The sequence below is a fragment of the Castor canadensis genome, chromosome 14, assembly GCF_047511655.1.
Source record: "Castor canadensis chromosome 14, mCasCan1.hap1v2, whole genome shotgun sequence".
Lineage (NCBI taxonomy): Eukaryota > Metazoa > Chordata > Mammalia > Rodentia > Castoridae > Castor > Castor canadensis.
Genome location: NC_133399.1, coordinates 8,538,674 through 8,561,776, shown reverse-complemented (window position 1 = coordinate 8,561,776; position 23,103 = coordinate 8,538,674). Strand labels below are relative to the sequence as shown.

At 43.8% G+C, this 23,103-nt stretch overlaps 2 protein-coding genes across 7 annotated transcripts in view; one reads left to right on the top strand and one right to left on the bottom strand.

The window, feature by feature from the left end:
- Positions 1–23,103, bottom strand: part of LOC109689049 (uncharacterized) — a 595,734-nt gene that overhangs the window by 48,137 nt on the left and 524,494 nt on the right. The window lies entirely within an intron of this gene.
- On the top strand, positions 5,489–20,566 carry LOC109675738 (uncharacterized). Of its 4 annotated transcripts, XM_074053380.1 has the most exons (5): positions 5,496–5,609; positions 7,792–7,894; positions 13,977–14,103; positions 14,295–14,355; positions 15,457–20,566. In XM_074053380.1, the coding sequence occupies exons 3-5, from the start codon at positions 14,070–14,072 to the stop codon at positions 16,829–16,831; spliced, it is 1,470 nt and encodes a 489-aa protein (XP_073909481.1). In that variant the 5' UTR covers positions 5,496–5,609; positions 7,792–7,894; positions 13,977–14,069; the 3' UTR covers positions 16,832–20,566. The 4 variants fall into 4 exon arrangements, with proteins under 4 accessions (XP_073909483.1, XP_073909481.1, XP_020007964.1 ...); XM_020152375.2 differs by lacking the exon at positions 7,792–7,894; XM_074053382.1 differs by lacking the exons at positions 7,792–7,894; positions 13,977–14,103 and having other exon boundaries at positions 5,489–5,609.

Here is a 23,103-nt window from a genome sequence, read left to right as displayed (position 1 = left end):
GTATTGCCACAGAAAAGGTTTAAAAGCAAGCCCCCTATTCGTATTTAGGACATATTATTGATGGTTCCCGGATAAAACCAACACTCCCTCCACTTAAATTTGATAACTTTAAAACACTTAGTGACTTTCAAAAACTTTTGGGTGACATTGATTGGATTTGTCCTACCTTAAAGCTAACTACTGGAGATTTAAAGCCTCTTTCTGATAACCTCATGGAGACTCTGACCCCTCCTCTCCACGGGTACTGACACCTCCAGCTAAGGAGGCCATACAGATGATTTCTAAAGCCATTCATCTGGCACAGGTCACCTGCATTGATCTTGCAGAACCTCTTTATTTGCTCTTAATGGCCACAGGACATACCCCAACTGTGCTACTGTGGCAGAAACATGGGCCCTTGGAACGGCAGCATTTACCTGTTTCTGGGTCTCGTACCCTTGTACCTTTCAGTACTCTCATTTCTTCTCTTATTGTAAAAGGCCGTCTTAATGCCCAGAAGCTTTTTGGTCTTGACCCTGATATTATTGTTGTTCCATTTACTAAAACACAGGTATCCTGTCTTTTTCAATTGTCAGACGACTGGCAGGTAGCACGGGCTGATTTTCCTGGATGAATTTCTTTTAACTCTCCAGCAATGAATTAATCCATTTTTACAAAAGGAACTCTTTTATTTTTCCTCAGATTCTTTGAAAAACTCCTATTCCTCGGGCTAGGTTTGTATTTACTGACAGCTCTGCCAGAGTAGCTGCTGTTATTTGAAAGACAAGTTCACACTAGGAACTGCCCCCCTATGTCTGCACAGCGTGTTGAACTACATGCTATTTTACTTGCTTTTGAAATGCTTTCTAATGGTGTTTTTAATCTTTTCACAGACAGTCAATATCTTTTTCAGGTACTATGTACTATTGAAACTGCATTGATCTCCCATACTGCAGATGAAGAATTATTTCACCTGTTCCTCCAGTTACAAGCTTTTATCCATCACCATTCTGCTCCCTATTTTGTTGGTCACCTCCATGCACATACTAATTTACCTGGCCCCTTGACACAGGGAAATGCCATTGCAGATGCTGCTACACAGCAGGTATTTGTTTTACAACAGACCTAAGACTCTCCTGCCCTTCATCACCAAAATGCTGACGTGCTCAAAAAACAATTTGGTCTTTCCAGGGAAGCCACACGCCAGATTGTTTGCAGCTGCACTTCCTGCCCACAGCATTTTTCTGTTCCAACTTTTGGCATCAACCCTTGAGGTTTGTTACCTGGCCATTTATGGCAGATGGACATTACTCACGTCCCTGAGTTTTGCTGACTGCAATTTGTACATGTTATCCTAGATACCTTTTCTCACTTCCTTGTAGCTACTGCATGAACTGGAGAGGCCGTCAAGGATGTTGTAGCCCATGGTTTTCATGCTTTCTCTGTTTTAGGAATTCTGAAATGCATAAAAACACATAATGCTCCTGCCTATACCACCAAGTCTTTCTTTTCTTTCTGTTTACGTTTTGGTATTATCTTAAGGTCAAGGTATTGTTAAGCATGACACCAAACACTTAAAGCTCAATTATTAAAACAAAAAGGGGGAATAGATTATGCCACACCTGCTAATAGACTTAATCACACTCTTTTTTGTTTTAAAATTTTTAAATGTAGATAAACCGGGGTGGTCAGCAGCAGAAAGATTTTGGGGCCCTTCTAAACAGACTTATCCTTTGGTCATTGGAAGGATCCACTGACAAATCAATGGATGGGCCCTGACCCTGTGTTAATATGGGGTAGAGGCTTTCTTTGTACTTTCCCCAGGGATGCTGATTCTCCTTGTTGGATTCCAGAAAGATTGGTGAGACATCATGAGCCCTCCGGTGATTCCCAAAGTGGTGGATGAGATCAAGGACGAGAGAAAAGGATGAGAATAACTTGAAGGAGATCGCTGCCTTGTCCAGTAAAGAAGGCACATAATACCCATGCCTCTCCTCTGCCTACTTGGGGTCAAGTGAAAAAGTTGGCCACAGAGGGCGAGGAGTTGCTGTGATGTACGTCACAATCTCAGACAGCAGAGGGTTTGTTTTTGGCCATGGTCACCATACTCTCTGTCAGGTGTGTGGGACTTCTGGAGAAACTTATTGGGCATACTTCCCCAATCCCCCATTCTTCATCCTGTGTCATGGAATGACACCAGCATCAAGATTTCTACTACTGACACTGCTTTATTGGGGGGCTCGGACTCTTCCCATATTCCTTATCAATGGGCCTCCTTCAATTATTCTGCAAGGTCATTTTCTCTTCCTCTGTGTTTATCCTGGAATGATGGCATTGCATTTTTGGATGTTCAACTGACTACTCAAATTTCCAGTGCCTTGGCTCGCGAGATGATTTTACTAAATTACATTAGCATATTATTATTAAGATGGGATTTCCCAGTCATTATTCTCTTAATCAACAAGGGTCACCTGAGGGCCTTCATCCTTGTCCTGATCTGGATGAAAAGTTTTATGGAACTCCTCCCTGGTTGGATTGTGCATACCCAACACCTGTTAAGTGACCCTTGGATAGGTATGGGACAAATGATCATCTCTGGGACTGGTCTCAAGGACAACCTATGTCTACCCATGAGGGGGATTGGGTCACAACTGCCGGATGGATCTCACCCATATGGGTTACATCTTCTGGAGTGATGCAAAAGGATATTTGATGGTTGGTAGCAGCTATGGGTCTTGTTGACAGTGTCATCAACACAGCACTATCAGATTGTATATCATAATATAACTGCTTGTATCTCTCCACCTTATCTTTTATTAACAGGTCACATCATGATAGCTGAACGTAATAATAGAACCCCTTACTCTTGCTATGACATTACCTGTGAGCATTGTATTTTAACTAATTGTATTAATAATGCAAGACTTTTAGATCAAAAAAAGATACTGATAGTGAAGCAGTCTGCTTTTGTTATGCTGCCTGTGCAGATAAATGGTACTTGGTATGACATTCCAGGAGTACAGCCTTTACTGGAAATTGAAAAAGCTTTAGCTAGGTGCAAAAGAGTCATTGGCCTTGTGATTGGTGGAGTATTGGCTTTGGTGTCACTTATTGCTTCTGGTGTGGCATCCACTGTAACCTTGTCACAAAGTATCCAAACAGCTCATTATGTTAATCCTTTGGCTACAAATGTGTCTTTAATACTAATATCTCAAGAAGCTATTCACAAAAAGGTTGAGACACGACTTGATGCCTTGGAATCAGTAGTTGTGTTGCTTAGGGATGAGGTACGAACCATGAAAACCTGTGTGTCCCTGCACTGTCACTCTTCCTACCAATGGATTTGTGTCACAGTTAAACCTTATAATGAGTCTCAATGGAGCTGGGAACATATTAAACAGTATTTAAAAGGAGTCTGGTCTCATACTAACCTGAGTTTAGATTTAGTTGCTTTGTGTTGGGGTACTTTAATTTGCAGCCCACCTAGCCTAAAAATCAGCTATAACTGGCATGACTCTTGGGTAACCTCGTGAAGAGGAAGATAGCCTTGAAACGGGGTTGTAAAACATGGTAAACTGTCAATTAAAAGCTGTAACCTCAGACAGAGCTGTGAGGAATTGCCCATTAGAGCCATGCAAAAGTTCAGGACCGAATGAAAGGCACCATGCAGAGATAAGCACCCATTCCTGCCTTTCTTTGTCTCAACTTGTAAATAAACTTTCCAAAACAGGACTCCCCTGTTGTTCTTATCTAAACCTTAGGTTTCTATTCCACTACTAGCCCCTAATTTATGGGAGAATGCATTCCTTGTAATCTGATAAGTAAACCTCTGGTGTTTCCCCAGTTCCCAATAAATAATATTACCCCACCACCAGGATTGGGCAAGATCAGGAAAATGTGACCCCAGGGGCATGAGGAATTCCTATGTGATGATGATTGATGCTTTAAAGAGTATAAGACCTGCTTAAACTTTGCTTTCAGTGTCCTTGTTGAAACCTGCTGCATCAGGCGGATGCTCGGACCCTAGCTAGCTAGGAAATAAACCTCACCTTGTGACTTTCTTTGTCTCGACTGTCCTTTGTCCTCTCAGAAGGTGGCTGGCCTCATACCCTAACACTTTGCATCAAGAAATATTAGGCATACAAAACAGTAATTTGCCTATCATTAAACCTTCAGATGTGGCCATCCGGGTGTTAGATGCTTTAAAGGGTTTTAACCCTTTTAACATATTAAGACACTCATTTTGGATTATCCTTGGAACGGCTTTTCTGATTTCGCTTATTCTGTGTTGATTTCCACTCATCTGCTGTATTGGCATGTACCAGCTCTTCAAATTAAAAGCAGACCTTCGCCATGTTATAAAGAGAGGAGATGTTGGGAAACAAAAGCCACAGTATGACAAGGTTGCTGTGACTTAGCAGCATTCCAACAAGGTCAGAATCTGCAGGTGCACCATGTCTCTATCACCATTGGAAGGAATGTTACATGGTCTCCCTTGATTGAAAAGAAGTTTATACCTAGTCAAGGACACTGGCAGTAAGCATGCAGGGTGGCCAAAACAGAAAGGTTGTGACTAGGTCAGAGTGTTTTTGATGTTTAAGTCTCTTCCTCTTTTGTATAAAGCTTGCTGAGAAAAATAAAATTTGGCCAGTTGGTTATCAGCCTTATGGCCCTCTCGACATGTGTCTTGTCTGTTCATTCTTATCCCGGGCCCTTTTCAGGTTTAGGACTTTTGCGATCCCGGCATAATGTATATTTTAAAATGTATTTATTCTTTTGCAGTTGGGGATTGATCTCAGTACTTCCTTCTTGCAGGCATGTGCTCAACACCTTGAGTCATTTGATTGACTTCCATTGTGTCCTTGGATATAGAGGCTGCCTGTCTGAGCCAGTTCAAAGGTTTGCTTTTCTTCCTCTTGATTCCTTTGTAGAATATTGCTGCCATCATATAACTCCCGTTTCTCCATGCACTGGGTAACTGTAGTCCGTGGTTAGTATGTTTTTCTTTCTTGGTTGAGAAGAGGTAGAGCATTAGAAAAGGTGTTGAGAAAGCCTTGGCCTCAGGTCCAATTCATCAGTTGCGTGTCTGCCCTTCCTCCTGTTCCAGTGTGATGTCTTTTGGCCTAGGCCACCTTTCTGCTGTTGTCAGGACGTCCCCATGGGTCAGAGTCTGGAATTCCCAGTTGTAAATCCACGTCCACGAGGAGAAAGCGGGAAGAGCCCAGTGAGTTCAGGAAGAAGCAGGTGGCCGCTCTCAGGAGCCAGGAGCCAGGTGTCATTCAACGCACTTTTCCCAGGCTGGGCCAGGTCAGCTCCCAGTTGAATCCCAGGGCTGGAACAGTTGTGGATGAACTTGTCATTTGCCCTCCTCCTGACCAGGTAAGAATCGGTTCTCCTGTCACTCAGGACTATGACAAGAGCACTAGCCAATCAGAGCCACAGGAGCGGCCCAATCAGGAGCGCTAGTGGGGAAAGGCCCGCCCACATGGCGGACGCTTCCTTTTTGGCGCTGCCATTGTTGCGTCACTGAGCTGGTTGTTGTGAGGAGTCCGGTGGCTCAGTTCCCGTCTCTGTGTGACGCTGACCCCAGGAGCAGGAGTGGACAGCAGGACACCCGGCAGTCAGGAATGGTGAGCGTGGGGCGGATTTGTGACACGGGCGAGGAGGGGTTGAGAGCGACTGGGCCCCGCGTGAGTCCCGGAGTCTGCAGCAGAGTCGCCGCCGGCGCCGCTCCGCTCGTCCCCTCGGTCCCCGGGCGAGGCGGGGCCGCAGCCGGGACCCCAAGTTCCTGTCCCTTGTCCCCGCCGGAGCCCCCTGTCCCTCCGCGCCCGCAGCCCCGCGTCTCCCCACAGCGCGGTGCCGGCGGAGGTGGCGGGAGTCTCCCGAGTGGCCGCGGGGTCCCCGTCCCCATCCCGGCGCAGACCTGAGCGCCCCGAGTTTCCTGATGGTGGAAGCGGCGTCTCCACCGCCACCTGGTCCTGAGCCGGGGAATCCCTAGCTTTGTGGGCTCCCCGCATGGCCGGCACGGGAAAGGGGTCCGCGGGGACACGTGTGGGGGAGCGGAAGGGGAGACGCGGGTCCCTCTGACGTGGTTGGTGTCGGCCTTGGCCTGTGTGCACACAGTGTTTACAAATGAAACGCAGATGGCGGGGACCTGAGCTTAGTGCAGAGGCGGGACAGCCCCAAGTGCAAGTCTGCGGGGTCTCCAGGGCCAGGCGAGCAGGCTGTGCTTTCTAGGGAGGAGCAAACAGCAGGAGAAAGAAGGGGAGAGGAGGGCGGTGGAGGGGCAGCATCAGCTCACGGGACAGAGTCACCTGTCTTTAGGGTGACAGTAAAGGATGGGTCATGTGCTGGTTCAGGGGAGGGTGGTGAGAGATCAGAGGCCTGGATGAGGAGAGGAAGTTCACAAAGTTTTGCTTCAGTTTTGATTCTGCCGATCACTTGATTGAATCATTTCTGAGATAAAAAGTGTGTATTTGGATAATTTGTGTCTGGCCAGTGCGTAGGTGTAAAAGGAGGGGGAGGGGACGGTGACATCCTCCAAGTGGACAGGGCGGGGAGGGAAGATTGGCTTTGACCAAATGGAAAGCTTTGTGAGGTGGGAGTTGGGTGATCAGTCCCATTTGCCAGGATGCCAGCGCTCATGTATTAGGCGTTTTTCTTTTCCTTTCAGGCAGTTGGTGTGTTTGGGGTGTAATTTGTGTCAATTATGGAAGTCTGAGAGGGTCACTTGAGAGAAAGACACCTGCATTGTGTCACATGGGGAGAAAGATTTGTGATTTTGACTGGTATATTTGGAAAGTAGTATAATTTAAAAAACTGATGTCTCAGATCTTCTGGCACAGCCAACCTTAAGCCCTGGCATTCCCTGAGGTACAGGAGTGTCTTTGGCTGTTTATCAATTGCCACTTTTAGGCCTTTTTATGAATTTGTGCTAATGAGGTGACTCCCGAGTGCCACCTCTCCATCACTTGAGGAAGGTGACTGGTGACTAGCCACAACAAACAGGCCATGGCCTGGCATCTGCTGTGAGGACAGTGTGGTAGCACTGAGCCAGGAAGCTGTGGGGACTGCTCTAAGTGTTCCTACTATCAGAATTGCATTGTGGGACACCAGGTTTGTGCTGGAGAATTGGTTGGTGTTCAGTAAACAGCACACATGTGGTGTCATTAGTGAGGGCAGGACAAGGGCAGGGCAGCTCAGGTCAGAACCCAGCCTGTAGGACAAAGCCTGCTGCTGCTGGGAGGAGGGAACATGGATGGGGGAGCCCTAGGTGTGGGGAGGCCCCAGAATGAAGTTTCCTGGCTGCTCAGGCTTCCTCCCTCCCTCCCTGGGAGGGAAGCCCTGGGCTGTCTCTGCACAGTGACAGTGGTGTCTAGGGTCAGACTTGTGTTCACCTTGTGAGCCTGGGTCCCTTGTGAAGTGTGGGTGAAGCAGCTGCTTCCCTGACCTTCTCCCTTATTTCCTTCGGAGGATCTCTCTCTTTCTTTCTCTCTCTCTCTCTCTCTTTCTCTCTTTTTCACTCTCTCTCTCTCTCTCTCTCTCTCTCTCTCTGTACTGGGGCTTGTACTGAGGGCCATGTGCTTGCTAGGCAGGTGCTGTACCCCTTGAGCCACACTCCTCACTCGCCTTACAGAATCTTGTGTCTGTAAATCAACTGTTTTCAAAACCAAAATTTTATATCAGGATTTAAGTATAAGACGGCCATGTTCTTTCTTAGATCCTAAATGGATAGAATGATGGGGTCTGAGAAAGAAAATTGGTTATTGAGATTTATTTATATTTTATTTTATTTTATTTTTTGGTGTTAAGGATTTAGCACAAGGCCTTCTGAACGCTAGGCAAGTGCTGTGCCAATGCCAAGGCGGCCTTCAAAGTCATCATCCTCTCCTCTGCGCCTGAGGAGCTGGAATAGGTATGCATTACCATATTGGTGCCAAGTTTTTTTTGGGGTTTTATTTTTTGTTTTGGTGACACTGGGATTTGAACTCAGGGCTTCAGGCTTGCTAGACAGCACTCTTACCACTTGAGCTACTCCACCAGCCCTATACGCTTTTTTCTGTGATGAGGCTTTTCCATCTCATGTACTATTTGCCTGGGGCTGGCTTCAAACAGAGATCCTCCTGATCTCTGCCTCCTCAGTAGCTAGGATTGCAGGAGTAAGCCGCAGGCACCCTGACCAAGTTTATTTTTTGATGCTGTTGACAGTGTTATTATTTTTGTACCGCAGTGGTAACAGAACATAAAGTTTTTACCAGTGAATAATAGGTGGTTTATTGATTATTATAAATTCCTATTTACTATGAAATTTTGATCATTGTTGAATTTATCACCAGGCCTTTCATGAATGTGGTTGTTTTTTGGTGATACTGGGGTTTGAACTCCAGGTCTTACACTTGCTAGGCAGGACTCTACCACTTGAGCCGCTCCGCCACTCTTGTTTTATGTTGGGTATTTTTGAGATAGGGTCTCACGAGCTGTGTGTCCTAACTGGCCTCAAACTGTGATCCTCCATGTCCCTGCCTCCAGAGTAGCTAGGGTTATAGTGAGCTACTGGTGCCCAGGTGGATGTGTATTAATTTCTGAATTGTCAATACTTAAAATGTAATTTATTTCGTTTGACCTGTCTGATAGTCAGCCTTTGTGTATGATTATAACTTGTATTACTGATGATTGCTGACAGAATTTTTTCTATGTGGTCCTTCATGTTTTATGAAATTGATTCTTTTTCTCTCATTATTGAAAAGTGGGCATTCAAGGGCCAGCACTGTGGATGATGTCTGTAATCTCAGATCCTCAGGAGGCAGACATCAGGAAGATCTAGTCCCAAAGCCAGCACTGTTCATACCCTGTCTCAACCAGTAAGCTGAGTGTGGTGGCACACATCTGTCACCCCTGCTCCAAGGGAGGGGCAAATAGGTCAGGCATGGTTCAGGCCTGCCAGGGCAAAAAGAGAAGATCCCTTTAGAAAAAAAACTTAAAGCAAAAAAGGGTTGCGGGAGTGGCCTATGTGGTCCAGCACCTTCCTAGCAAGTGTGGGACCCTGAGTTCAAACTCCAGTACCACCCCTGGAAAATATTTAAAAAGTGGCCATTTGAATATTGCTCTGAGGGAAGTTGGGGAATGACATTCTTCTTTCTTTAGGGTTTATTTTCTTTTCTTGCAGTGTTGGCTTTGAATTCAGGGCCTCGTGCTTGCGAGGCCAGCCCTTCTGTTCCCCTGAATTGCAGAAGTGGTGTATTTCTTTGTGAATTTTCCAAATAATGTTTGCAGGTGATTTATTCCTCGCGGTGTAGTCCCTGAAGTTGCCATTCCTTTTACTTATATTCAGCCAGTGTTTTGACAGGGTTTTGTTTTCAATGTTAATAGGTAAGAAAGAGCAAGAGGAAACAGACAAATGTCACGTCTTCCGGGCTTTGCTCCTTTAATACTGAGCCCGGGTGGCTAAAAACCTTTAGGCTTCACTTCCTGTAGCACTTTGCTCTGTTCTGCAATGTGTTGTGTCCTGAGTTCCTCAGTACACCTGGGGTACTTTATTTGTCTTGTGTGTGATAGGCAAGTGTTCTACCACTGGGCTTCAGCCTAACAGCAGGGGTTCTTTGAAACACACCATCATTTCTAAAGTACTTTGCTCCTTACCCTCCCCTAATTTAATATATCTTTTAATAGCTGGATAGAAAAGTTTAGCTTTTACCTCTAGGTAAAAGTTATTCCAAGTTATTTTTTAACTTGGAATAAGGTAAGATTCTGCTTCCTTCTCTTCCATGTGGATATCTACTTTTCCAGTTTGTTGAACATTTTTTAAAATAGATTACTCTGTTTTTATTGAGTGATTTTTATCCTCCTGTCCATGTACATTTAGGAATCTGGGCGTGTTGGTCTGTTGTGGCATTTATGTCTCTGTCTCTATGTTTGCTCCACTGCATTTTGATTACTGTGCCCTGGTGCAGGTATTTATTTGTGGATATGTGCAGCTGCATTCGCAAAGGACATCGACTGTAATTGTCCCAGTGTTCATCTTTGTTGTCAGCATAAATGTGGCTGTGAGTAGAGCTGAGTGTCCCCTTGTCTGTGGTTTCTGGAGGAGATTAGTAGTAGGCTGATGATCTGCCTTAGGTGGTGAGGATTTCGCAGTCCTCTGAACCAGGTTTTCAGTTGTCTTTTATTTATGGTGGGTTTTTGATTATTGTATCAGTCTTGTAGTTACAGGTCTTCTCTGAGTTTGTATTTCTTGATCACTGTTTCTCAGTATACCCTGTATTCCTAGACATTTCTCCACCTCATCAGTGTACCATAGTCAGGGTGCACCCTGCAGACTTCTTCAGTAAGCCGTGAGACGTTCATCTCCTGATCTGATCTGCTCTTCTTTCACAGGTGCTCTGCTGTTGTGGAGGCGGAGGGAGGAGAGCAGCCTTGTAGAGACCCATGGTTTGGCTTCATTTTGAGAACACCTGTGTCTCTGTGCTGGGTTGCATAAGTGCTTGTCATTGTCACCCTTGTGAAGTTGAATGTAGGAGTCTGAGAAGCAGAGGATCCATGCTTCCCTCTCCCCAGAGATTGGGCCTGGCAACATCTCAGTTTGCTGTGCTTTGGGGTGGTTTTTTCTTTTGGAGGCACTGGAGGTTTTCTGACCCTGAATCTGTTGTTATCTGTTACATTAAGGCATAGTTGTTGTGTCTCCTCTCTTCCATTGGGGACAGTGGCTTGTGTCATGATCTTAGTTCTCTGATGAGTCCAGAAGACTTCCTGATTTAAAATTTCTTTGCTGTTTCCTTGTATTTCTGGGAATGTCCCCTTGTACGTCCTTCCATGCTGGGCTGGAATGTGGAAGTTTCTGAGCTCAATTCCTTACATTTGCTGACAGCATGCAACCCTGCACACCCCTTCTCTTTGTGCCTGCTATCAAACAAGGGGATAAAAGCCAAGGTGGACCCTCTTTGAAGGTGCAGGAGATGGAGGCCACCCACCCACCTCTGCATATGGGAGTGAGTGCTTCCAGTAGCTTCACTGTTAACCTCAGCAGAACTCGAGGCCTGGCTGCTTGAGTTGCTCTCAAGACACTGCATACCTGTGTAAGAAGCCTGCCCACTGTCCTTTGGGCCATAGTTCTGTAAGCAGTAGGCCTCGAATATCCTCTCTGTCTTGCATTGTCATCAGGATGGACATCAGGACCACACTTGCTTGAGACCATAACAAGGACATGTTAAGCAGGATGACTAGTGGAGTCTGTCTCCTCTGCTCTGACCTGCTCACCTCCCCTGCTCTCTGATGGCTGTCATGCACCTTACCTGCTGCTTTCTGGGGAGCCTCTACTGTGACCTGTGCTGCTCTGTTTTTTTTTTGCTACCATATCTGTGGATGCCAACTCAGATGGTCACATTGCAGGACAGAAGAACACACACAAATTAGGATGTGCTTTTCAGTCTGAAGTCTTTACATATTTGTGATGAAATATATTCACAAAAGTAAAACATTTCTGGTTAGATTTAGTATTTCTAACAATATAAACTCTCTTGGAGTCTTCATCAAGATTCATAACTGGCCTTGCAGTCAGTAGTGTCCCCAGGCGGTCTCCTGCCTGTTTCACATCAGTCTTGCCCCAGTGCTCCAATTCTTTGGTGAACTTTCCTATCTTTACCATTTGTTCCTTTTAACTAAGCAGTGGTGTTTTTATTTTGCCTCCTTTGAACTTTGAGCAAGTGAGTCTTGATGGAATTGCAAAGGCTGACGGGTGTTTTCTTTGCCAAGGTATGTTTCAGAAGTGCCAGAGTCTGAGGCAGGACCAGTTTCTCATCCCTGGGGTTCTGTACTTGGTATTTTGGGGTTGACTTTTTTTCTCTTGTGTTCAATACTGCTCCTGTTGCGTCTCCATCTTTCTCCAAGTACCACAGCGCAATACATTCATGGGGAAGATGAGTGGGCTCTAGGTTGTGGTCAAGTTCAAGTTATACAGGAAATAGGAAGGAAGCCCTTTATCTGCATAACTGTCAGTGTGCTGTGGCCATCAACACTTGGTATTATCTCGTGGGCTCAATTCTGTCCTTTCATAGGTATGAAATGGGATGTACTCAACATTTACTTGTCTCTTCATTACTATGTGCCTGGATATTTCTTCACATAGGGTGTTTTACCTTCTGATAAATACGTTTTGGTTGTTTCCCCATTTTTTCAATTTTACTCTGTGCAGTAATCCTTTTATCATTGTATGCATTGTAGATATTTCTCTTGTGTTGTGTTCTTTACCTCCATATGTTTTAATACTTTTAAATTTGTCAGTCCATTTTGACATTTTTTTCATTTCTGACTTTTTATTATGAGAAAATTCTCTGTTTAAATTCTTTGCGTGTTTGTTTTGACATTCATGTGTTTTGAACTCATGTCTCATATTTGGCAAGTGTTCTACCACTTGAACCATGTCCCTGGCGCTTTTCTTTTCTTTTTTTTTTTTTTTCATTTTTCTTTTATTATTCATATGTGCATACAAGGCTTGGTTTATTTCTCCCCCCTGCCCCCACCCCCTCCCTTACCACCCACTCCACCCCCTCCCGCTCCCCCCCTCAATACCCAGCAGAAACTATTTTGCCCTTATCTCTAATTTTGTTGTAGAGAGAGTATAAGCAATAATAGGAAGGAACAAGGGGTTTTGCTGGTTGAGATAAGGATAGCTATACAGGGCATTGACTCACATTGATTTCCTGTGCGTGGGTGTTACCTTCTAGGTTAATTCTTTTTTTTCAGATAGGATCTCCCACTTTGCTCAAGCTGGTCTCACACTGCTGTCTTCCCATCTCTGTCTCATATGTGGCTTGGATCGCAGGTGTCTGCCAGCACACCTGGCTCTCCTATTTAAATTTTTGAACTCAGTACTTTCATGCTTGCAAAGCTGGTGCTCTACTGCTTGAGTTACACCTCTAATCCATTTTGGTGTCATTATTTTGGAGCTAGGGTCTCGGGAACTATTTGCCTCTTCTGTCTTCTAACTAACATCCTCCTGATCTCTGCCTCCTTAATTGCTAGGATTACAGTCATGAGACACCAAGCTCTTTTAAAATTTTTAATGCATACATAATTTTGTATGTTTGTGGGCTACCATGTACATTTCAGTATTTGCATACAGGGTGCACTGAGTAGATCAGGCTAATTCCCATGTCTTAACATAGTTTCGTATCTCTGTGTTGGTAACGTGCAAACTTCTCTCTGGTACATTTTGATCTACCCTTTTGTCAATTAAGGTTGCCGTATTGTGTGCTTTCAATCATTTACCATTCATTCATGTTACATAATGATTAAATTTGGTCTGTCTCACACTAGGTTCAAGCTTTCAGCTCTTGGCTGTTAATGTAATTGCAGAGGATGTGCTGCATGCCTCGAGCAAGCAGTTGTGACAGTTGGCTTAAAATATTGTGTGTTGGAAACTCAGTATGAGAATCAGTGCCCAGGGAACTTTTGGACACTGGTCACCAAGGCTTGCTCTAGTAATCATGTCGGAAAAGTGCAAACTTTCACAGGGAAGCAAGTGAAGAAGATACATACTGCTTTCATGAACTGTGTAGGCAGACTAAGCTCCTCTCCTCAGCTCGATGGCTGAGGTCCATCCCAACACCAGTTCCCAGGTGCAAGGAAAGGTGGCACAGCTTTGGGAACACACACGTCTATGAAGACAAAGTCTCAGGACTGCCGATTTCAACTCTACACTGAGTAGTAGGTCATAGGACTTTGGCACCTGCTTCAGAGCCACTGTACAGTAAGGATGAGGAATGACCCAGGCACACATTTGAAGTCACCAATGAGCGTGTTCTCCTGTTTCTTTATGGAAGTATTCAAATCTAGTATCAGAAAAACTGAGATATGTGAGTGTGCACAGAAAGAATAGAGCCACCAAATCACACAGAACATGTTTGGAGTTGTCAATGTCACGTGAACTTGTTGTGAATTGAGTCTAGACCCCAGGAGTTGTCCATCTCATCCTTCCTCCTGAACACATGTGGCTCTTGTAGGAGTCGGTGACCTTTGAGGACGTGGCTGTGAACTTCACCCTAGAGGAGTGGAGTTTGCTGAATCCGTCTCAGGAGAATCTGTATAGATCTGTGATGCGGGAAACCATCAGGAACCTGCATGCTGTAGGTAAGGGTGACATCATGCCTTCACTGAGTCAGGGACAAAGTGTTCTGTGCTGGTCAAAGATTTTATATATGAGAAGGGACTGCTTTGGTGAATAAATTAGGCATTTTTCAAGGGAACTTGAACCCAAACTAATAATTTTTATATCATTTTGTAATAATTCATAATGTTTTTTTTTTTGATCCACTTTTTAGGACAAAAATTGGGAGACCAGAACTTTGAAGTCAAGTATAAAAATCTTGGAAAATATCTAAGGTAATTTGCACTCATGGCAAAATAATTCCTGAGAAAACTTGTAATGGCGGGAAGTATTTGAAATGAACAAAACCAGTACTTGGTGGCACACATCTGTAATCCCAGCATTTCAGGGCTGAAGATGGAGAATCACAATTTCAAGGCTAGCCTGGGCTATGAAGTGAGTTTCTGACCTGGCTACTTATCGGAATATATAGATGTGTGTGTGTGTGTGTGTGTGTGTGTGTGTGTGTGTTTATATATCTGCTCAATAGATATAGATACAGAGCTATGCCCAACCTCAAATTCATTGCCTCTCTGGAAAGTTTCTCTAAGTCTACATACAACTTGAATACCTGTAAGTCCAAAAATTCAAAGAGTCTAAAGTTTTTGAGCAACAAATGATGCCACAAATGACACTGTGATGGTTTATTGTACACAAAATTTGTTTTGTGCCCCTAAATATTAAAAATGTTATATGACATTACCTTCAGGCTTTGGGTAAAAGGTGTATAGGAAACATAAACTTAGTTCATGTGTACACTTGAGTCTCATCTCTGATGAATCATTGTATATTTGCTCTATTTTAAAATCCAGAATCTAAAACACTTCTGGTCTCATGCATTTTGGATGATCTGTACTTCAATGTAACACAGATGTTCAGTGTTTGCAAAATAGTGAACATGGAGGTAGTATTAAGAAACCTCTGATCCTAGATAGTCAGGAGGCAGAGATCAGGAGGACCGTGATTTGAAGCCAGCCAGGAAAAATAGTTTGTGAGATAGTTTGTGAGACCCTATCTCAAAAATCCCATCAAAAAAAGGGCTGACGGAGTGGCTCAAGTGATAATAGTACCTGCCTAGTAAGTGTGAGACCCTGAATTCAAACCCCAGTGTTGTCAAAAAGAAAAGAAAATAAATCCCATGTGAATATCACTCCTTTGTTAACATTAGCAGTTGAGCCCTCCTGGTGATATTCAGTCCATTCACATTCAGGGAGTCTCTACAGGATATAAAGCCTATGGTTATCCTCATGACAGAAATATGTAACTGTGCTACCGATGAAAAAATGTGAAATCATTGAGAAACAAACTCTTTGTAACTTACTGCACTTTTGTTACAGAAGTCAAGTGGTAGAGAGATTCTGTGAACATGAAGGCTGTCAATGGGGAGAAGCCTTCAGCCAAACTTCACATGAGATTGTGAGCAAGAAAATTCCTGGAGTAATGCCATGTGAAAGCCACATGTGTGAAATCCTCAATGGTCACTCACCTGGAAATGTGCCCCTCAGGGATCACAGTATACACAAACCATATGAGTACCCAGGATATAGAGAGAAGCCACAGATATGTAAGGGACGTGGGGAAACTTTCTGTTCTCCCCAATGCCTGGATAAGCATGAAAGGACTCATATTGGAGAGAAACCCTATGAATGTATGCAGTGTGATAAAGCCTTCAGATATCTCAGTTCTCTTCAAAATCATAAAAGGATTCACACTAGAAACAAACACCATGAATGTCAGCAATGTGGGAAAACCTTCAGAAGACACAGGAACGTTCAGGTCCATGAAAGAAGTCACACTGGAGAGAAACCCTATGTGTGTAAGCTCTGTGAGAAAGCCTTCACTGTTTACAGTTCTCTTCGAACACATGAAAGGACTCACACTGGAGAGAAACCCTATTTATGTAAGGAGTGTGGTAAATCCTTTATTGTATCTAAGTACCTTCAAATACATATGAGAAGTCACACTGGAGAAAAACCTTTTGTATGCAAGCTGTGTGGGAAAGCCTTCAATGAATCAAGTTACCTTCAAATACATACAAGAAGTCACACTGGAGAAAAACCCTTTTTATGTAAGCTGTGTGGCAAAGCCTTCTCTCAGTCCAGTTACGTTCAGAAACATATAAGAAGTCACAATGGAGAACAACCCTTTTTATGTAAGCTGTGTGGCAAAGCCTTCACTCAGTCCAGTTACCTTCAGAAACATAAAAGAATGCACACTGGAGAGAAACCTTACGTGTGTCAGCAATGTGGGAAAGCCTTCACTCTATCCAGTTACCTTAAAATACATACAAGAATTCACACTGGAGAAAAACCTTATGTATGTGAGCAGTGTGGCAAAGCCTTCACTCAGTCCAGTTACCTTCAGACACATAAAAGAAGTCACACTGGAGAGAAACCTTACGTGTGTCAGCAATGTGGAAAAGCCTTCACGTTATCCAGTTACCTTCTCAGGCATGAAGTAGTTCACACAGGAGAAAAACCTTATGTATGCAAGGAATGTGGCAAGGCCTTCACTAGATCCAGTTACCTTCAGAAACATAAAAGAACTCACACCGGAGAGAAACCTTATGTATGTAAGCAATGTGGGAAATCCTTCACTTTGTCCAGTTCCCTTCAAAGACATGAAGTAGTTCACACAGGAGAAAAGCCTATGTGTGTTAGCAATGTGGAAAACCTTCAGTTGTTACAGCAGCATTCAGAAGACTCACACTGATCAGAAAGCCTGATAATGTGATAAATGTCAAGAAGTACAAATGGCTCCAATTTCTTTTTTTTTTTTTGTGTGGCACTAGGGTTTGAACTCAGGGCCTCCTGCTTGCCAGGCAGGCACTCTTACCACTTAAGCCACTCCACCAGTCCCTTTTTTTTAAAAATTGCAGTACTGGATGCACTCTGGAGAGATAAGTATAGGATGTGAGACTGGTTCCTTATCATCTGACCTTTCTAGCACTAGTAATATTAACAGTATAATGCACCTCAGAATGCCTTGAGTTATCTAAGTTCAAGTCACAGATAGAAATCTCTTGAATAGATGTGTAAGTTTTCACTTGGTCCCCAGGTAAGAAAAATGCACACTATATCAAAATAATGTGAATATGAAAAATAGTTCAAGTTGTCAATTTTGTTGGGTGTGGTGGTATGTGCCTGTAATCCCAGCTGTCGGGAAGCTCAAGCAGGTCAATTTCAAATTTGAGTCTACCCTGGGCTACATGGGAGCACTGTGATTGGAGGGAAAACAAGTTTTCAGTTTTAATAATGTGAATATCCCATAGCAATTCCTCCTTTACTGAAATCCTGTGAGTCTAAGAAACTTGAGGAGACTGAGATGAAGGAGTTTGTATAATTCGTGTAGAATGCTCCTGACAATACCTGACCTGAAGGAAATATTCTAAAAGTTACACATGTGCTGTTTGTATTACTGGCTCATTTTGAAATAGCCGTTTCTAGGCTATGTCTGTCTCATTGAGAATCTTGAAATGTGTTGACACAATTCTGTAAGTGGCATTTAGGCATTAAAGTGTAGGTTTGTAGGTGCTGCTAATTTACTCTTGCCAGGTAATAAAATTTTCTTTTTTCTACTGTCCTTGACTAGCAGGTTCTCAGGCCACCTCTATGGGAGAGGTTTCTGGGCTCCTTTGTAGGTCTGGATGGCAACGCCACCAAGACTTTACAGGCACTTCTTAATGTCATTGAAGTAGAGTCCTGTGTGCTTTCTCTATATAGAATTGGAGCGGAGTCCCTGCCACCACAATAAGGTGGTGTCAAGACCAAGTGGACAAACAGATGTTAGCAAGAAATATGCTGAGTGCCAGTGGCTTGACACTTGTAATCCTAGCATCTCAGGTGGTAGAGAGGTCATGAGGAGCACAGTTCAAAGCTGGTCCTGCACAAGTATTTCCTGAGACTGCATTTTGAACAAACCCATCACAAAAAGAGTGCTGGAGGAGTGGCTCAACCTGTAAGAGTGCCTGCCTAGCAAGTGTGAGGCCCTGAGTTCAATCACAGTGACACACACACACATACACACACACACACACACACACACACACACACATACACAAAGTGAACACTTAGCTGTGCAGATTAGCAAACCTTCCCAGGAAGAGTCCATGTAGAGATCCTGTCCTCTGCTGCCGCCAGCTGCCTGGGGCCTGGACTGTGGCACTAAGGGCCCTCAGAAGACTGAAAAATCTCCCAAAAGGCTGGAGGGCATTCAGACCCAAACCATCTTCAGACTGGCAGCCACACCAGTGGTCCCCACAATGTGACAGGGAGCACTAGCCTCTACTGTCTTAACTGTGAAAACTCCTACATGACACCATGGTACTTTGTGAATGGTTCTTATCTCAGTTAAAATATAACTTAATTTAGTTCACAGCTGGTGATGGGTCACGTCTCTTTGAATCTCTGAGTGTAGGAGAGCAGTATATTTAGGTAAACTGTCAGAGTGCAAGCCTAAGAAGACAGAGACAGGATTACTGTTGATGCAATCCTTGGTCACTTGGAAACTTGACCTTTTGTGTAAATTTTGTGTGTCCTCACACACTAGCTGTGTAGACTATAAAGGACAGATAATCCAGCTCTCTGCTCCAAATAGGGAGGTGGGAAAAAACTAATTCTCACAAAGCTGTACTGACATGTTTGTGAGAAACAAGAAGTGGACAAATGTCAAGTCTTCCATTTATCACATGAAAGTGAAGGCAGTAAAGAAAGCATGTGTGGGAAGTGACACTATAGAAGCTGGGGTGTGTGTGCACCTTCTCTATGGAAAGTCCATGTACAAGTGGTGAGAATATCCTTATTGCTCATTTCTGTGGTCATATCTATTGTTTCTTCAGTGCTATGTCAGCACCTTCTCGTGTGTGGATGAGGCGGGGATAGGGATGGAATACTGCAGATGGCCCTGCATATGACTTTGCCCATTGTGAGTGTCTACAGAGATACAGTATAGGCCCAATGCAATTATGCTTAGAGATTAGCAATATAACACGTTTACCTTAAGTCTAAGTTCTTTACTGTAGTAGAAAAGCAGCTGCATTAGCATGTTCTTTCTGTCTCAGTGCATCAGTTCTCATTGACTGAATATTTTAACGTGTGAGTTTTATTTAAGCAGAGAGGGAAAGAGTGGAAAAGGTCCATGTACATGGGAGGGCTCTCAGGAAGGTTGATCTCACGAGGCTCTTTGTCTAGTAGATTTTATTTCCTGGTTGAAGGAAAGCTGGTTGTGTTTCTGCTCTATTGCTCCCCTTAAAGGATGTATGTCACCGCCAGCCAATGTGTTTCATGGGGACATTGTTCATGTCCTTCCTTCCATTTGAAGTGGCCTTGAGGTCCACCAAACTGGGTTTATCCTGTCAGGGCATGGCTTATGTACTATTCATATGCCTCATTAGTTTCAAGGCCTGGGAGAATGTTTTTAAGATCCCCAGATTCCCCACACCTGTTTATCTTCTCTCTGTGCCCTTGATAATCTCCTTGGTGGGTGTTTATAATCCTTAAGAAGCAGTCCCAGGAGATGATAGAGGGCAGCAGCAGGTGGTGCCCTCCATTGTCACAGTTCCCACATCTTGAGAGTCAGTGACCAGGTCAATAGCAGCCTGTGGTAGGGGCCAGACTTACACAGTGCCTTCATTCTGTCTCTCTAATCTTCTTTCTTGAGCCCCAGCTCTCCCCACTCTCTTTCTCTCTTTACCCCTGCTATGTCTCCTTTTCTCCACCTCTTCTTTCCATTGATTTTCCCTTGTTGGTGCAGGTGGCTCCCTATAATAATAATTCTAGATAAATGGGAGGCTGAGATTAGGAGGATTACAGTTACAGCACAACCCAGGGAAACAGTTCTCCAGACCCCATCTCCAAAATAACCAGACAAAATGGATTGGAGGCATGGTTCAAGCAGTAGAGAACCTGCTCTGTGACTGTAAAACCCTGAGTTCAAACCACAATCTCACTAAAAAAAAAGAAAAGGAAAAATAAGTCTTCCTTACTGCTGTTTTCATAAATTTGTTCTATATTTCCTCCATATCTTATAGTTTATTTCATATTTCACATGTGTGTTTTGTATCCATCTGGATTCTACCTTGTCACGTGTGGTGAGACCGAGGTCAGACTTATCTTCATGAGAGGAGTTTTCTCACCACAAACAGGTGAGCACTGCACTTCTTCCCCTTGAATTGTGCTGCTGGCTTTATCCATATTCAGTTTAAATTATTGGGAAATTTCTAAAAAAAAGTTTAATCGGTCTCCATGTCATAGTAGGTTCACAAACAATGACTCACTGTATGATGTGTCCTAGGAATTGCAATTCTAAACAAAAAAGAGCAAAGCTGGTGTTATCACAATAACTGATTTCAAATTATACTATGGAGCCTTAGTAATAAAAAGCATGATATGTGTGTGCACTATACACACACACACACACACACACACACACACACACACACACACACATGCATATACTGACATGTATACCAGTGGAATACATGAGAGGACCCACAAGTAACCCCATCCATGATTCTTGACAAAGGCACCCAAAATATAAGTTGGGTAAAAGACAACTGCCTTAACAAATAGTGTTGGGGAAAACCAGATATCCAAGGGTAGAAGACTGAAACAGATCTCTATGTCTCACCTTGTACAAATATCAACTCAAAGTGGATCAAAGACCTTAACATAAGGCCTGAAATTCTGAAGCTTCCAAAGGAAAATATTTGAAGATAGGCAGAGGCAACAACTTTCTGAACATGACTCCAATAGCTCGGGAATAAGAGAAAGAACTGACAGATGGGTTAGCATCAAACTGAAAAGCTTCTGCACATCAAAAAAAAAAAAAAAAAAGACAGGCTACAGAGTGGGAGAAAGTCTGTCAGCTACTTGTGTGAGAAGAGATCACTATCCTGAGTATATAAAGAGCTCAACAATTGAACACCAAAAGAACCAACAATCTAGTTAGAGGGGCAAATGAATTGGACAGTTTTAAAAATGAAGTACAAATGGCCATAAACACATGAAGAATTGTTCAGTATTCCTTACCATTTCCTTACATGCAAATCAAAACTTCACTAGGATTGCATGTCATCTCAGTCTAATTGGATATTGTCAAGGAAACAAAGGACCACAAATGTTGGCAAGCTCACAGGGGAGAAGGAACTCTCAGACACTGTTGGAAGGAATGTAAACAGGAGCAGACACTGTGGAAATCAGTGTGAATGTTCCAAAAAACATTAAAAAGAGAACCACCATATGATCCACTCTTGGGCATATTTCTGAAGGATCATAAGCCATGATACAATAGAGACACCTATGTGCACATGTTTAGAGCAGCACTGTTCACCATATCCAAGTTAGGTGTCCATCAACAGATGAATAGATAAAGAAAACATGCTTATACACAATCCAGTGAAGAATGAAATCCATGAGAAGAATGAAATTATGTCATTTTCAGGAAAATGGATGGAATTGGAGATCATCGTGCTAAGCCAGCTAAGTCAAGTTTGGAAGGACAAATACCATGTTTAATTTCACATTCAGAGGCTAGATCTAAGAATGAAAAGTCATGAGTATAAAGGGGGTGGGGCTATTTTGGACAAGCCAACAGGAGGTAGGCAGGGTAAAGAGAGTGTGTGTGTGTGAGAAAATGATTAAAGCATATTATATGCATGTACAGAAATATACATATGAAACTTTGTACAATAACGTGCTAATAAAATAATTTAAAAACAAATGGAGGGATCTGACTGAACCTCACAAGGATTCAACCTGAGGTGAGTTAGACTGAAAGATTTATTTCTAGGATGCTCAGGATTAGCCATAGAGTGACTGGGAGTCAGGTGTGGTGATGCACACTTGGAATCCTCACAGTTGGGAGGCAGAAGCAGGAAGATAGGAAGTTTGAGGACAGCCTGGGCTACACTGGGAGACACTGTTTCAAAAAATTAACCAATGAAAAAAAAGAAAGGATGGGTCAATGCTGATGAACGTTCAAGTGGTTAGACAGAAACAAAAGGGTAAGCACAGCATGTAAATCACCAGGCCCAGACTGTCACCAATGGTTTGAGGGAGTTGCATGTGTCCAGCTGCTCAGAACAGGGACAGAAGCAGTGGAGACAGACTGGAGGGCAGGAGACCTATGTGCAGGTGCCTTGGGAGGCTCTGCCCTGAGGTGGTGACTCTGGTTGACATGATGCTCTGGTCTGCACGGGGTTTTAATTTTGGCATGGATGGAGTTGCCATAGTTGGGCTGTAACATGAAGAAACTCTGTGATAGTCAAGGTCAGAGAAATACTCTCTTGGCAGGCCTGGACAATGGGATTATGAATTTGACAGTTTAGTTAGGTCCCTAGTGAATTACCTTGTGGTGACTATTAAGGTGTTGAATTGAGGAGAGAGTCAACAGTGTGAGGAGGCAGCTTCACTTGATGGCTTCTCAGAGTTACATCCTGAGGCGTCCCTGACTCAGCACCAGGGAACCATCAGCTGTGCGCTCCATGTGAGGGTTCATTCTCACCCTGGAAATCAGGCATGTGATGAATCTTCTCAGAGTGGGTTTCCTTGTGACCTTGGCTGAGGCTGGCTGCTTGTCTGGCCCGTTGCTCAGGTTTGCTCTTCTTTGTCCTATATGCCTTTGTGGAGTGTTGCTGCCATCTAAGTCCAGTCTCTCCATGTATTGGATTATTGAAGTCATGTGCATTTTCTTGACTGAACATGGGCTCATCCAGTGATAAGGGGTGAGGAAAGCCTTGCCATGAAGCCCACGTCCTCATTCCAAGTTTCTCAACTGTGACATGAGGCTGACCCTCCTGGTCCAGTGTGGCTTGGTCTGACCTAAGCAGTCCACTTTCATTGAGGTCTTGTGTTGTGTCCTTGGACCAGAGTCTGGGGTGCTCTACACTTTGGGATCCAATTTCAAGGAAGAAGAAGCGAGTGGCCGCTGTGGAGAGCCAGGAGCAAGTTCAGCTGCACTATTGTGTTGGATGTGGCTCGGTCGGT